We start from the raw sequence: 13,610 nt of genomic DNA on the forward strand, positions 1-13,610 counted from the left end.
TCTCTCTCTCTCTCTCTCTCTCTCTGTATCTCTCTCTCAAAACACACGAGCGCACACACACACACGCGCTATAGTGGAATTTAGCTGGTGATAATGAACAATAATTTCTTCCTTTTCATAGAATTTCATAGCGCTCCAAGAGCAAAATAACAAACAAGTAATATGTCATGACGGGTCAACCAATAGAGGCCAAGCCTTTGGAAGCTGCACCCTCTGCAGATAGAGAGGGTCAGTTCATGGTTTGAGTGAAGGGAGCTGGACACAGGATGCTAGATGATCTTGTAGAGGCCAAGCCTTTGAAAGCTGCATCCTCTGCAGATAGAGAGGGTCAGTTCATGGTTTGTGCGAAGGGAGCTGGACAGAGGATGCTAGATGATGGAGTCTGCTGATGATCTTGTAGGGGGCAAGTCTGGAAACCAGCCTGAGTCTTATAGCCACTCCTCTTCCAGTCTGTTTATCACCACTTGGCTGATGCCTCATCAGCTCTGGGTGCCAGAAAGCTCACCACACAGAGTTTAGAATAGTAGCCAGTCGTCCTCAATTCGAGCCCTCTGCCTCTGGTATAAGCAGCCAACTCTAACCAATAGACTCCCATCTCTCACTGCTGCTGTTGTCATTGACCATAAACCCAAGCCTGTTCTCTCTCTCCCTATCTATTCTCTCTGTCTATGCTCTGTCACGCACCTCACCTTGTTGATGGAAACACATGCTCTGGCTTTTCTATGTTGTGTTCTTAACCTTGTTATGGGAACACGGTGGCCCGCCCACTCCATAAACTCTCACCTTGTTGTGAATGAACACCATAGAAGGATTATGGTGGCGTGTTTACTACTATAGCATACAAATGGCACCACGTGATGTTACACTCCTGTTTTAGATTGCATTTGCCTGGTATTGTCTAAGGGAATATATGTTCTATTTTCTAACTTTCTAGTTATGTACTTCATTCTTCTTCTTTTTGTTGTTGTTGCAAATGACTCAAATTCCTTAGGATTTGTTTTGTTTGTTGCAGAGCCTAGTCCACCAGATATGTAAGCTTGGTGTGAATGGTCTTGACTTGTTTTTTTCTTTACCCCTCTCTGACTGGAATGGAGGGTGTGCGAAGTCCAGTGGTCCTTGACCAGGTATTGATACCATTACTGTAAACATGTCAAGTATTTTTGTACAGTATTGACCCCATGAAGACAAGTTGTCTGCTAATGGGGATCCATATCCAAAACAAACAGGTTAACACGTTTTTGGGGTTGATGCCATGGTGAACATGCTTCCAAGTAAAATGAACACAGGAATGTGGGGAAATGTAAATGAGCTATCAATTATAATGCGATAACCTGTGCCCTGCATTCACAGTAACATTCAAATGGAGCCCTTGTTTTCTGGACAGCAGTAGGCTACCATCCATGAACGTCAACTTGTTGAGGTTGTCAACAGCATAGCAGAGATTATTTCCAGACAGGCGACAGACGTGGGCTACCAGTAGGTTAATTGAGGTTATGTACATTAGAGGTGGCATAAACAATCTGTCAACTCCATCATCATGCCCCTGTTGGGTGGTTGACCATATCTTGTGGGGTGGGTTTCCAAGCACTGCGCACCCACCGCCCACTCTCATTGGCCAGTCCTGCGCATAAAGCAATGCTATTGGCTGGAGAAATCTACTTCAAGACAATTCCGACTATCGCAATCGTCAGAAAATCAACATTGGTACGTAAACACTCGAGACAGACCTAAACTGACAGCAGCGATACGTGTTGTATTCTGAACGGACATTTCCATTTGTCTTTACTATCAAAGGAGTTTTTATTTGCCTTGCACAATGAAGTTTGTCAGATTCCTGATGAAGAACGCTGCTTTGGCAAACGTGCCAAAGCATATTGACCATTTCTCCAAATTCTCACCATCACCTTTGTCTATGAAGCAATTCTTGGATTTCGGTGAGTAGAATACAAACCCAACAGCATAATTTTGAATAACAATGGCATAATGTTGCTCTGCAAAGAATTCGAGCGACACAGTGTTTCAATATTAATTTCAGTGTCGTGCACACTGATAGAGAGGGATGTCATTGTATGTTTTGCTAGCTTGCAGAATAATAGATGGTAGCAAATGTAAATAAAATGGTAATTCAACCATAAAGGACATAGTGGTGGAATCTCAATCTAAACTACAACGCTGAATATGGTAATTAGATGTCAAATTATAGTTGTTTACACTGCGGTGTTTCATGTCCAAACAATACTACATACGGATGTAGGCTGGTTCAAGTTTGACCACAAATAGCAGTCACATGTACTGAATATGTTTACATAAGGAAACCGGCTTGTTCCAGCTAGCCAATTATAATGTTTAAATGTAGGGTACAACGTTACCATTGTTTTCAGTAACGATACGAGAATAGGCAGAAGCCTGTCTGAATAGGCCATAGTTTGGCATGCACAGATGATGATGAGGATGAAAAATAATAGCTATTATTATTACACAATTGTCTCGATATTTCCTCAAACACTTTTGCTCTAGCTTATATAACGTTGACACCCACCATCTCCAGGTTCTACAAATGCCTGCGAGAAGACATCCTTTACCTTCCTCAGGCAAGAACTCCCCGTCCGGTTGTCCAACATCATGAAAGAGCTCAACCTCTTACCGGACCGGTTGTTGACCACACCATCGGTGCAGCTGGTGCAACGCTGGTAAGAGCCAGCAAGAGCAATCAGGAACTTATCCGGAAATGTTTTACATAACTCGCTTTGTGTGTGAAAACGTAAACTTTTAACGGGACAGTAGCCTAAAATGTCGCCCTATAATATACTATGATATATTGTCCTATAGTGTCAGCACAAACGTGTTTATTGTTTGCAGCATAGCGTACATACTTGGGGTTTGATTAAGCAACATTGTTGTTATGGACATTTGGCCAATGCACAGGACAGGCCAGCATAGCTCTAGTGTCCCAGCTGTGCGCCACTCACTCGCGCCGTGAACTTTGTCCCAGTTCCCTCCCCTCCCCTCGTTGTTTTCGACTAACGGCTGTCTTGGCAGGAACAGTTGAAACGAGGGGGGAGTGCAGTAGCCTACGTCCACCACTGCTACGCGCGCTCGAGTGTGAAAGGGGAACTTCAAGTGCAAACTGTACCATTGCACTTGTGTAATAGCCAATGAAAGCCTAATGCACTTTGAAAGACACACAATAACTTTTACGAAAAAAAGAAATGGCAGAAATCTAAGGTTTTAGAATGTGCATTGGAATTTTTTATTTATTTTTTATTTTACTAGGCAAGTCAGTTAAGAACAAATTCTTATTTTCAATGACGGCCTAGGAACAGTGGGTTAACTGCCTGTTCAGGGGCAGAATGACAGATTTGTACCTTGTCAGCTCGGGGGGTTGAACTTGCAACCTTCTGGTTAGTAGTCCAACACTCTAACCACTAGGCTACCCTGCCTTAACTATAATTTGATAATGTCATTTTATTGCACTTCTATGTTATAACATGATTTTACACTGTATGGTATTATTTGGTTTATTTTATTGCTATGACTAAATTTTATGATGAGAAGCAGGCTGGAAGGAAAAGCCTGTGCAGAAATGAAGGCTCACGTTGACTTGATTTAGTTGGACAGAAGAGGCTCACTGTGCTGTCCTTAAGCAGCATATGAGTCTCAGTGGAGTAGATTTACTACTGCTGTGCATTGGAATCACATGGACATATTGAGACACACACACACACACACAAAATGTGCCTAGCAATGCGAGACGGGTGAGGGGTGTCCTGGTATCAGAATGATGCAGGAATGGCACCTAGCTGGTCCAAAAGCCAACTGGAAAATGAGAAAGTACTGCAAAAGTACCTTCGCTATCTACTGACAGTCTCTATTGACAGACCCAATAGCCTTTTGCTTTACTATTGAGAATCAATGTTTTTAGGTGTTTAAACAAATGTTGACAAAATGTCTGTTTGATTTTAACGTGGCAATAGTAAGGTCACCAAATGATCTCTTCCTTCTCTCTCTTCTAGGTACATCCAAAGCCTTACGGAGATCTTGGACTTCCTTGACAAGAGCCCAGACGACCACAGTGTCTTGCAATCGTAAGTTTGCACCAGCTTCTGCTAACTCCTCAGTATTGTGGTTCTGTGTGGCTCAATCGGTAGAGTGTGGTGTTTGCAATGCCATGGGTTGTGGGTTTGATTCTCACCGTGGCCACCTGTATGTGAAATGTATGACTGGCGAGTAGCTTTTGATAAAAGCGTCTTCTAAATGTCATATATTAATCACCCTAACTCTGAAAAACTAGCTAGTTATTGCATGTTGGGGGGGATTGTTAAAGTCTAAGATTGACAGCCCCCTTTCTCTCCCTCTCTCCAGGTTTGTTGAGTCCCTGGAGACCATTAGGAACAGGCACAATGATGTGGTGCCCACTATGGCGCAGGGCGTCATTGAGTACAAAGACACCTTTGGCCAGGACCCGGTCACTAGCCAGAACATCCAGTACTTCCTGGACCGATTCTACATGAGTCGTATCTCCATCCGCATGCTCATCAACCAGCACAGTAAGTCCCGTCTCTGAGGTCACATGCATTCCTCATTGATCAATTCAAAATAAGCTTGTCAGTTAAAGCAACTGTTTAATTTCAAACATATTTTAGGGGATGTGTTTTTGGGACTTGCCAACCTCTCACCAATTCCAGAGGAGCAATTCTTAGTAAATAGCTGTTGATGATGGTTGACAGCGATTCGCCTAAATCAGTTTGGCCTTGATCAATCCAATTCCCCTTAACTGAACTTGCAACTCAAGCATAATGCAATGCAACAATTTGGCCCTGGCATTGAGCAAGCCATTTGAAGCTGAGATTAATGCCTACACTGTTAGTCTTGAAACACATCCAAGTAGTGTTCTAATTGTGCTGGCAACCAGCTATACAAGGGTTGGCATGGAAAGACTGGCACATGCTGTGGTAGACTTTTTTGACAGTCTCAGACCGGAGGCCTGACTATGGGACAAGAAATAGGGTTGTTATGAAAATAAAGACCTCACTTTACTTGTTTTGCCTCTAGAATGTTCCGACTATAGTAGGTTAGTATTTTGTGTTGTCAGCTCTTATGAAACCAATGAAAAAAAGGTTCAACCCCCCCACCTCAGCACCATTTATCCAAGGTCATTCAAACAGAACTGGGCCTTGCCGGTTCTCTCCTGCCCAGTCTTGCCTTTTTCAATCATTCACCAAAACATTTTGGACTTGGTCCATCACACGTAACATTCTAACTCTTCCCCCTTTTCCTTGCCTCCTCCCCTTGTCCCCTTTTTCTCTGCAGCGCTTGTTTTCGACGGGAACACCAACCCAGCCCACCCTAACACCATCGGGTGCATTGACTCCCTGTGTGATGTCACTGAAGTGATTCGAGGTAAGAGAACCAGTCTTTGGAGCTTACTCATTACATTGGTCTGAGGTGAAAATGAGGTGGTAGGGGGGATAGAAAGACCCAGTTGGAAGTGCTTATTCTGTTTACTTGAAGTCGGTAATTCACAAAGAGTGTCTCTACCTACATTTGGCGATCGTGTCCATTTTTGTTTGTGGAGTGAGAGCCGGAAACAGCTAATTACATTTCATTCATTCTCGTCTCTTTCTCTCCAGATGCGTTTGAGAGTGCCAAGATGCTCTGTGAGCAGTACTATCTCGGGGCCCCTGAGCTGGAGCTAAGGGTGATGAACTGTAAGCACAGCAGGCCTCTACACACCCTCACAATTAATGTGAATTTCAAGAAAAGAAAACACATTATCTTAAAAGCTAAATGGCATCACATGCATTACGTTAGTAGCTATAGGGAAATAAACAAATGCAATTATGCACACTTCATAGTGTCTTATCATTTCCTTTTCAGCCAACAATGTCAGAGATCCAATCCAGATCACTTATATCCCCTCCCATCTCTACCACATGCTGTTTGAGCTCTTCAAGGTGAGCCCATATAATGATATCGTAAAACTCAAAATGTATGATAGGGAGGACATTGGCTGCAAGACTTTAGTACAGTAATATCAAAGTATAATGATGTTTGGTCAGATGTTATGTGTTGACAAATACCTGGACGTTCTCTTCTGATGTCCCCCAGAATGCCATGAGAGCTACAATTGAGACCCATGAAGTCAGCCACAACCTCCCACCCATCAGAGTCATGGTGGCCCTTGGCGGAGAGGACCTGTCAATCAAGGTGAGTGACAGGGCAGACTTCCAATCACAGTGCTCATATAGCCTTGTAGGAATTAGAATCGCGATGATGAGAGAACTGGGGCAAAGTGTAGAACTTTTGGGAACTTGGTGAACCAATATCTAAAACTGAACATTTCTAATACAGTTAAACTTCTTGAAACAACAAACCCAAAATAGAACCAACACATAGGCCTACAGTATGTGACCTCTAATCTTAAACCCAATTCTGTTATTCATTGAAACTCCCTCGCTGCATAACCACCTCAAATTCTTAGTTGAAACAACCCAACGGTTTCTAAGAGAAAGATGATGCTGGCTGTAATGTTGTGCAATAGCTTACCTCTCTATTGTGCTCTCAGCCTTGTTCACCCCCTATTACAGCCTTAATTGAGTTATCCAAGGCATCATTCTTGTCAATGATTAATGCAGAGCCACTGAGCCATGCTCTCATTAACAGGATTGGACAAAGTATATAAAGCTATATTTAGTAAGGGATTAACTAAAGCTGCTATTGGTTGATATTGTTAACCTTTCCCCCAATTAGAATCTTAGCAGTGGTGAATGTGAAACTATGGCTGTCTCACTGAATTGAGCTAAATCCTCTCATAATCCACCTCCACCACCCGGTCCATCTGCTCAACTCTGCACTAGATGCCTTGATTATTATTCCTAATGACCTCAGCATTTTCTTCTCTCTGGCCCAATGTTCTAATCCAAGGTTTATATAATAGGATTTTTTTTCATGTATTCTTGTAGTGTTAGCTGGTGTTAGCTCTACTTAAATAGCCCCAGATTGAAAAATACAACATTTGAGATAATGTCAATAAATTGGATTGAGCTGAAGTGTAATCTGTCTCTCTCTCTTTCTCTCTGTCTCTCTTTTAGGTGATGGATAGGGGTGGTGGTGTCCCCTTAAGAAAGATTGAGACACTCTTCAGCTACATGTACTCCACAGCTCCCAGACCCGACTTCGGTGACAATCACCGGGCCCCACTGGTGAGTGATATACACACATCTACTTATATAACCTCACAGAACCTAAAACCACACAGGCGCCATACTTACGACTAGATAACCTTGTTTTCTTTAGCAGCATTTCTATATCTTGAGGCCAAAGATCCTATTTTTAATTGTGCTAATAGTTCCAACTATGTCAATGTATTTTTGTTAGCCATAACATTTCCCCTATTGTGTGTCCCTCCAGGCTGGTTTTGGCTATGGGCTTCCCATTTCGCGCCTCTACGCGCGTTACTTCCAGGGAGACCTGCAGTTATACTCGATGGAGGGTCATGGTACTGACGCTGTCATTCACATGAAGGTAAGAGGCAACTACCTACTACCTCTTTTTGCACCTCAGATACTAATAAACTACTAATAATAAGTTGTCACATCCCTAGACATGCTAATTGCTAACTCTATCTTCCATCCCCCACTCTCTCCCTCAGGCATTGTCCACAGATTCAGTGGAGAGGCTTCCTGTGTTCAACAAGACAGCTCTGAAACACTACAAAGTTAACCTGGAGGCAGATGACTGGTGTGTTCCCAGTAAGGAACCTCTGGACCTGGCCATATACAGAGTCGCCAAGTGAACTTTGACCTTTCAATTACCTTAAGCCCTAAGGAGAGAGAAAAAGGGCCAAATCTCAATGGGACCTAATGTTGACGTGGTAGTGGGGGAAAGACGTTGTGAACCAATGCTGGAGGAAGTCTAGAAGGGAAGAAACCTCTGATTGCACAGCTTTAAAGCCCCTGGTGGTGTCCTGTTTCAGGAAGTGGGAAACCCACTCACTTCCTGTCCCCACTAAAGTTGTGTTCCTAGGAAGGGGGTTCAGGGACAGGGGATTGAACCAGTGCCTTAGAAAGGCCATCTTCCAAAGTGCAAGTGATTGTTGATCTCAAACTACCCTGCTCTCCAAATTGCTATACAGTCTGATCAGTGTGTTCCATCCCACGCCATGGCCCTTAGCGGGAGCCTCCTGCCCCACTTAGAACACCTGGATTTGGGGTTGACAGTGAAGGAGGGGAGCCTGAAAGTGAAGGAGGGAAGGTGTGAAAAATGGATCCTGGCAAAGATGGATGGTCAGAGAAGGAGAAAAAAACAAATGCGCAAGTGGGAGATCTTGTCATTCCATTAGAACATGGGATTGACAATTACAGAGCTTTGAAGGTTTAGGGGAAGTACGTAGTCATGATGGTATTCTCTGTGAAGAATAGCCACTTCATTTGAGGATTGTTCAGTGGAGGTCGCATCATTTCAAATCCTTGTAAGAGTATGGAGAGCACACAAAGGGTGTGTTACTTAGCCGTTATCAGTGTTGTAAAGCATGGAGACAGCCAGCGTCTGGTTAGCCTTGTTGGCACCACCCTTTGTTAGTCAGAGCAGCTATGTCCTGTTATAACCTGTCATGAAGATTGAAGTTGTAGCAACATAACTCCTCTACTGCATCACATAGTATGGCAAACGTGTATTAAAGATGATGAGTGCCTATTGCCAAGTGGCCAACATTTCAAACATCAAACATTCTCATGTCCTTCTAATGTCCTTGATAATTGCCTATGCATGCAGACAACAGATTGTTCACGAATATTAGCCAATTAGTCATTGTTTTCCTGGTATAAAAATAATGTATTGTATATGGATCTACTTTTGTGTGGATTGGTCAGTGAGAAAAATGTATACGCAACATTGTTTTCTTTCCATTAGCTTGAACAAAATGTCCAAAACGCGTGCAAGAATGTATGGTTTGTGCTCATATAGCCTTACTAGAATTAGAATCAAGATGATGAGAGAACTGGGGCAAAATGTAGAACTGTTGGAAACTTGGTGAATCAATATCTAAAACTGAAAGTTTCTAATACAATTAAACTCCTTGAAACAACAAACCCCAAAATAGAACCAACACATAGGCCTATGTGACCTCTCAGTTTATAAATGTGTTGGATGGAATTCCTTGCCTGTGTGAATAGCTTGATGTAGCATGTAGAATAAAATGTGGAGATACCTTTTCTAAGATGGATGACTGCACTGTAGAAGTTTGTTACTGGTACCACTGTAGTGACAGTTTGTCCTGTTTTAAAATAGTATGAACACTATTGGTCCAGATGTGTGCGCATCCCTAGTTACAGTTGACCCAGTCAACTGAGTATCTTCCAATCAAGCCAGAACGCTAGTTTGGTTTGTATTTTACTTGAATTGAACAAAATGTACATTTCGAAAGTCTTATTTTTATGAAGAAAGTGATTATGTAAAATAAATATTGTCAAATAATGAAGTTATTTTTCTTGTCTTGATTAAAAAACAAACACATGCACGAACAACTGTGGCAGTGGTTCGATACAGTACGTCACAGCTAAGGTCAAAGGTCAGTCATACCTGCTAAATAAGCAGCCTTCTGGGCCAGCGTATGCGTTTATGACTGAGTTAAGGTCAATGCTGTGACTTGCTGTGCTGATCCAGAGTCAGTCTCAGCATTTCAGCTCTACAGTCTGCTCTTCCTAGAACAGTTAAACATATACATACTATCAGAGAACAAGGGGGCGGGATGGAGAGAGCCTGATGCGGGAAGCAATCAATCTTGACCCGTCTGGCGGCACCCTTGTAACCAATCAGAGAGGAGAGCACGGCCCAGCTTTATGTAACTGTCTCTTGAAGAGAGAAAAACAAGTGTAGGAGCCAGGAGCCTACCATGCATGGAGATATAGACCTGAGTTATATCAAGTACTGTTTCTCCACTGCCTTCAAAGGCACCTCAGGAGTGTTGAATTGGTGTCTTTGTGGGACTCACTACAAATCTACAGAATTTGAATTTTGGGCCTTCAGCTGTTGCTTATACAGTTATATGTACAGTATGTACAGTACAAAATGAAATCACCATCCCATTTTTTTTTTTTTACATTTCCCGTTGCTTCATGCAAGATTTATATTTCAACAACGGGTAACTGGGGATGGTTTCATAATGTGTTTCTTCTGCAGATGTTGATTCATTCACTTTCAAACTGATTTCCGCTTCTTGGAAAGGGTACATGCCTGGAAAGTATAGGTGTGTATGTGTGTGTGCGAGGCAGCGCACTGAGTCAAACTGCTGTACTCCTCTCGTTGTAGAACATTTTGTACAGCAGCCGTTTGTGGACGTGGTTGGTCAGGCCTATATGTTATATGAGGCGGCGGCGGTGAACATGATGTCTGCGCCAGTCATGACGCTCAATCAGAGAAGTGATTCAAAAGATGATGAACCTCTGCACTCTTTTTGAAACCCTTTTTCTAAGAGTGCAGGGGACTATCTCGTCCCACAGATGGTCCTCGGAGTAAGATTGATGAGTTGACATTAAATTCTGATTACCTTCACTTTGTTTACGCTTTTATAGCACAATAGTTTTCACTTTTCTAATGACAATGATAAAAGAAATCCAAACTTAAAAGATGGGTCAAAACAACTTAGCATAGCAACTGTAACAACAAACTTAGTTTAAAAAAAAAAACGGTTGTACATAGGAACCTATACTCATGCATAATATAACTTGGCTAATGTGTTCTAACATAGCTAAAAACGAGCATATACAACCAAATTTTCTTCCACGTTGCCAGCTCCCTGTATTTACTACCAGTGGTGGAAAAAGTACACAATTATCATACTCGAGTAAAAGTAAAGATACTGTACCTTACTAGTAAAAGTGAAAGTCACCCAGTAAATACAATTTGAGCAAAAGTATAAGAGTATTTGGTTTTAGATATAGTTAACTATCAAAGTAAATGTAATTGCCAAAATATTCTTATGTATCAACAGTAAAAGTAAAAATGTTAAATTATTTAAAATTCCTTATATTAAGCAAATCAGACGGCACCAATTCCTTTTCTTTTTTTTCAATTTACAGATTGCAGATGGGGCGGCAGGGTGGCCTAGTAAGTCGCTCTGGATAAGAGCGTCTGCTAAATGACTTAAATGTAATGTAAATGTAAAGCGTTGGACTAGTAACGGAAGGTTGCAAGTTCAAACCCCTGAGCTGACAAGGTACAAATCTGTCATTCTGCCCCTAAACAGGCAGTTAACCCACTGTTCCTAGGCCATCATTGAAAATAAGAATTTGTTCTTAACTGACTTTCCTAGTTTAAAAAAAAGAAATAGCCAGGGCAACACTCAGACACCAATTACAAACAAAGCATTTGTGTTTAGTGAGTCCGCCAGATCAGAGGCAGTAAGGATGACCAGGGATGTTCTCTTGATAAGTGTGTAAATTGAACACTTTTCCTGTCCTGCTAAGCATTCAAAATGTAACGAGTATTTTTGGGTGTCAGTGAAACTGTATGGAGTAAAAATAACATTGTTTTCTTTAGGAATGTATTGAAGTAAAAGTAAAAGTTGTCAAAAATATAAAAGGTCAAGTACAGTTACTGCATATAACTACTGAAGTAGTACTTTAAAGTATTTTTGCTGAAGTACTTTACACTACTGTTTACGAATGATTTCGAATGAATGAGCTAGCAGACTAGAGAGAGGTGGGGTGCATAGGGGACTTTCTGGAGACTTCGCCCAACATGCAAGGTGTTTGAGGGGACTTTGGCCGCATTCGATTTTTATAACCGCAATGTCCATGTCTGGTACACTGACACACCTCAGTGAGATAAGAGCCGAGGGTGTAGACTGGAAACGAGGGAAGAATGAACAGACGGGTAGAGGTTGAGGAACACTGACGCACAGACAGACAGGTTACATAAAGCGTGTTAATGTTATTTCCCCTGGACAAAGTACCTGTCTAGAGAATGACTGAGTGGTGGGTGTCCCAAAGTAGTAAACTATATCTGGACAGTAAAGGCCCCACACTTAAATGGTTGAGCCGTATTCCATGCAGGTTGAGTTTCATAAGGTTATTTCAATGAGTTGACCACATTTCGATAACATCTTGACTAACTTCTGATGACAAAATGCCTGCGGTGAAGAAGGGGGTGCTGAGGGTAATGCACCCCCTGATCATTTCCATTCAGAAATGGACCATGACTTTTTCCACATTTTGTTATGTTACAGCCTTAAACATGGGTTTAAACTGTACATGCTTGTTGTTGGGTTTAAACTGTACGTGCTTGTTGTTGGGTTTAAACTGTACGTGCTTGTTGTTGGGTTTAAACTGTACGTGCTTGTTGTTGGGTTTAAACTGTACGTGCTTGTTGTTGGGTTTAAACTGTACGTGCTTGTTGTTGGGTTTAAACTGTACGTGCTTGTTGTTGGGTTTAAACTGTACATGCTTGTTGTTGGGTTTAAACTGTACATGATTGTTGTTGGGTTTAAACTGTACATGCTTGCTGTTCTTACATTATTATTCGTTGGTTCTTGATAAGTAAGCCAATTACTCTTCTTACCGTAGTTTGACCCAGTGGAATTGCTTTAAACTTCAATATTTTATATTGTTTTATGTATGTACTGATTATATTTATATGACTTAACATCTTGAGTACATACAGTTGAAGTAGGAAGTTTACATACACCTTAGCCAAATACATTTAAACTACATTTTTCACATTTCCTGACATTTAAACCTAGTAAAGATTCCCTGGCTTAGGTCAGTTAGGATCACCCCTTTATTCTGATAATGTGAAATGTCAAAATGGAAGTAGAGAGAATGATTTATTTCAGCTTTTTATTTCTTTCATCACATTCCCAGTGGGTCAGAAGTTTACATACACTCAATTAGTATTTGGTACCATTGCCTTTAAATTGTTTAACTTGGGTCAAACGTTTCGGGTAGCCTTCCACAAGCTTCCCACAATAAGTTGAGTGAATTTTGGCCCATTCCTCCTGACAGAGCTGGTGGAAGTGAGTCCGGTATGTAGGCCTCCTTGCTCGCACACGCTTTTTCAGTTCTGCCCACAAATGTTCGATAGGATTGAGGTCGAGGCTTTGTGATGGCCACTCCAATACCTTGACTTTGTTGTCCTTAAGCCATTTTGCCACAACTTTGGAAGTATGCTTGGGGTCATTGTCCATTTGGAAGACCCATTTGTGACCAAGCTTTAACTTGAGATGATGTCTTGAGATGTTGCTTCAATATATCCACACAATTGTCCTTCTCATGATGCCATCAATTTTGCGAAGTGCACCAGTCCCACCTGCAGCAAAGCACCCCCAAAACATGACGCTGCCACCCCCCGTGATTCACGGTTGGGATGGTGTTCTTCGGCTTGCAAGCTAACCCCTTTACTGTCCAAACATAACAATAGTCATTATGACCAAAAAGTTCAATGTTTGTTTCATCAGACCAGAGGACATTTCTCCAAAAAGTACGATCTTTGTCCCCATGTGCAGTTGCAAACCGTAGTCTGGCCCGACTTGTGGAGGTCTACAGTTTTTGTCTGAGGTCTTGGCTGATTTATTTGGATTTATCCCATGATGTCAAGCAAAGAGGCACTGAGTT

At 41.9% G+C, this 13,610-nt stretch overlaps 1 protein-coding gene across 1 annotated transcript; it reads left to right on the top strand.

Moving 5' to 3' along the window:
- The first annotated feature begins 1,652 nt into the window (after positions 1-1,652).
- LOC124000057 (pyruvate dehydrogenase (acetyl-transferring) kinase isozyme 2, mitochondrial-like) lies at positions 1,653-9,478 on the top strand. Its single transcript, XM_046306161.1, has 11 exons — positions 1,653-1,934; positions 2,549-2,690; positions 4,014-4,085; positions 4,363-4,547; positions 5,311-5,400; positions 5,631-5,708; positions 5,878-5,954; positions 6,109-6,207; positions 7,092-7,202; positions 7,411-7,524; positions 7,652-9,478. The coding sequence occupies exons 1-11, from the start codon at positions 1,817-1,819 to the stop codon at positions 7,793-7,795; spliced, it is 1,230 nt and encodes a 409-aa protein (XP_046162117.1). The 5' UTR covers positions 1,653-1,816; the 3' UTR covers positions 7,796-9,478.
- Positions 9,479-13,610: the final 4,132 nt, after the last annotated feature.

This window comes from Oncorhynchus gorbuscha, linkage group LG16, assembly GCF_021184085.1.
Source record: "Oncorhynchus gorbuscha isolate QuinsamMale2020 ecotype Even-year linkage group LG16, OgorEven_v1.0, whole genome shotgun sequence".
In the NCBI taxonomy this organism is placed as follows: Eukaryota; Metazoa; Chordata; class Actinopteri; order Salmoniformes; family Salmonidae; genus Oncorhynchus; species Oncorhynchus gorbuscha.

Excerpts from the sequence above, each read along its gene's own strand:
- LOC124000057 (XM_046306161.1), top strand. The coding sequence starts at position 1,817 with ATGAAGTTTGTCAGATTCCTGATGAAGAACGCTGCTTTGGCAAACGTG. Across the intron at positions 4,086-4,362 it reads GACCACAGTGTCTTGCAATC|GTTTGTTGAGTCCCTGGAGA; the intron begins GTAAGTTTGCAC and ends CCCTCTCTCCAG. Across the intron at positions 6,208-7,091 it reads GAGAGGACCTGTCAATCAAG|GTGATGGATAGGGGTGGTGG; the intron begins GTGAGTGACAGG and ends TCTCTCTTTTAG.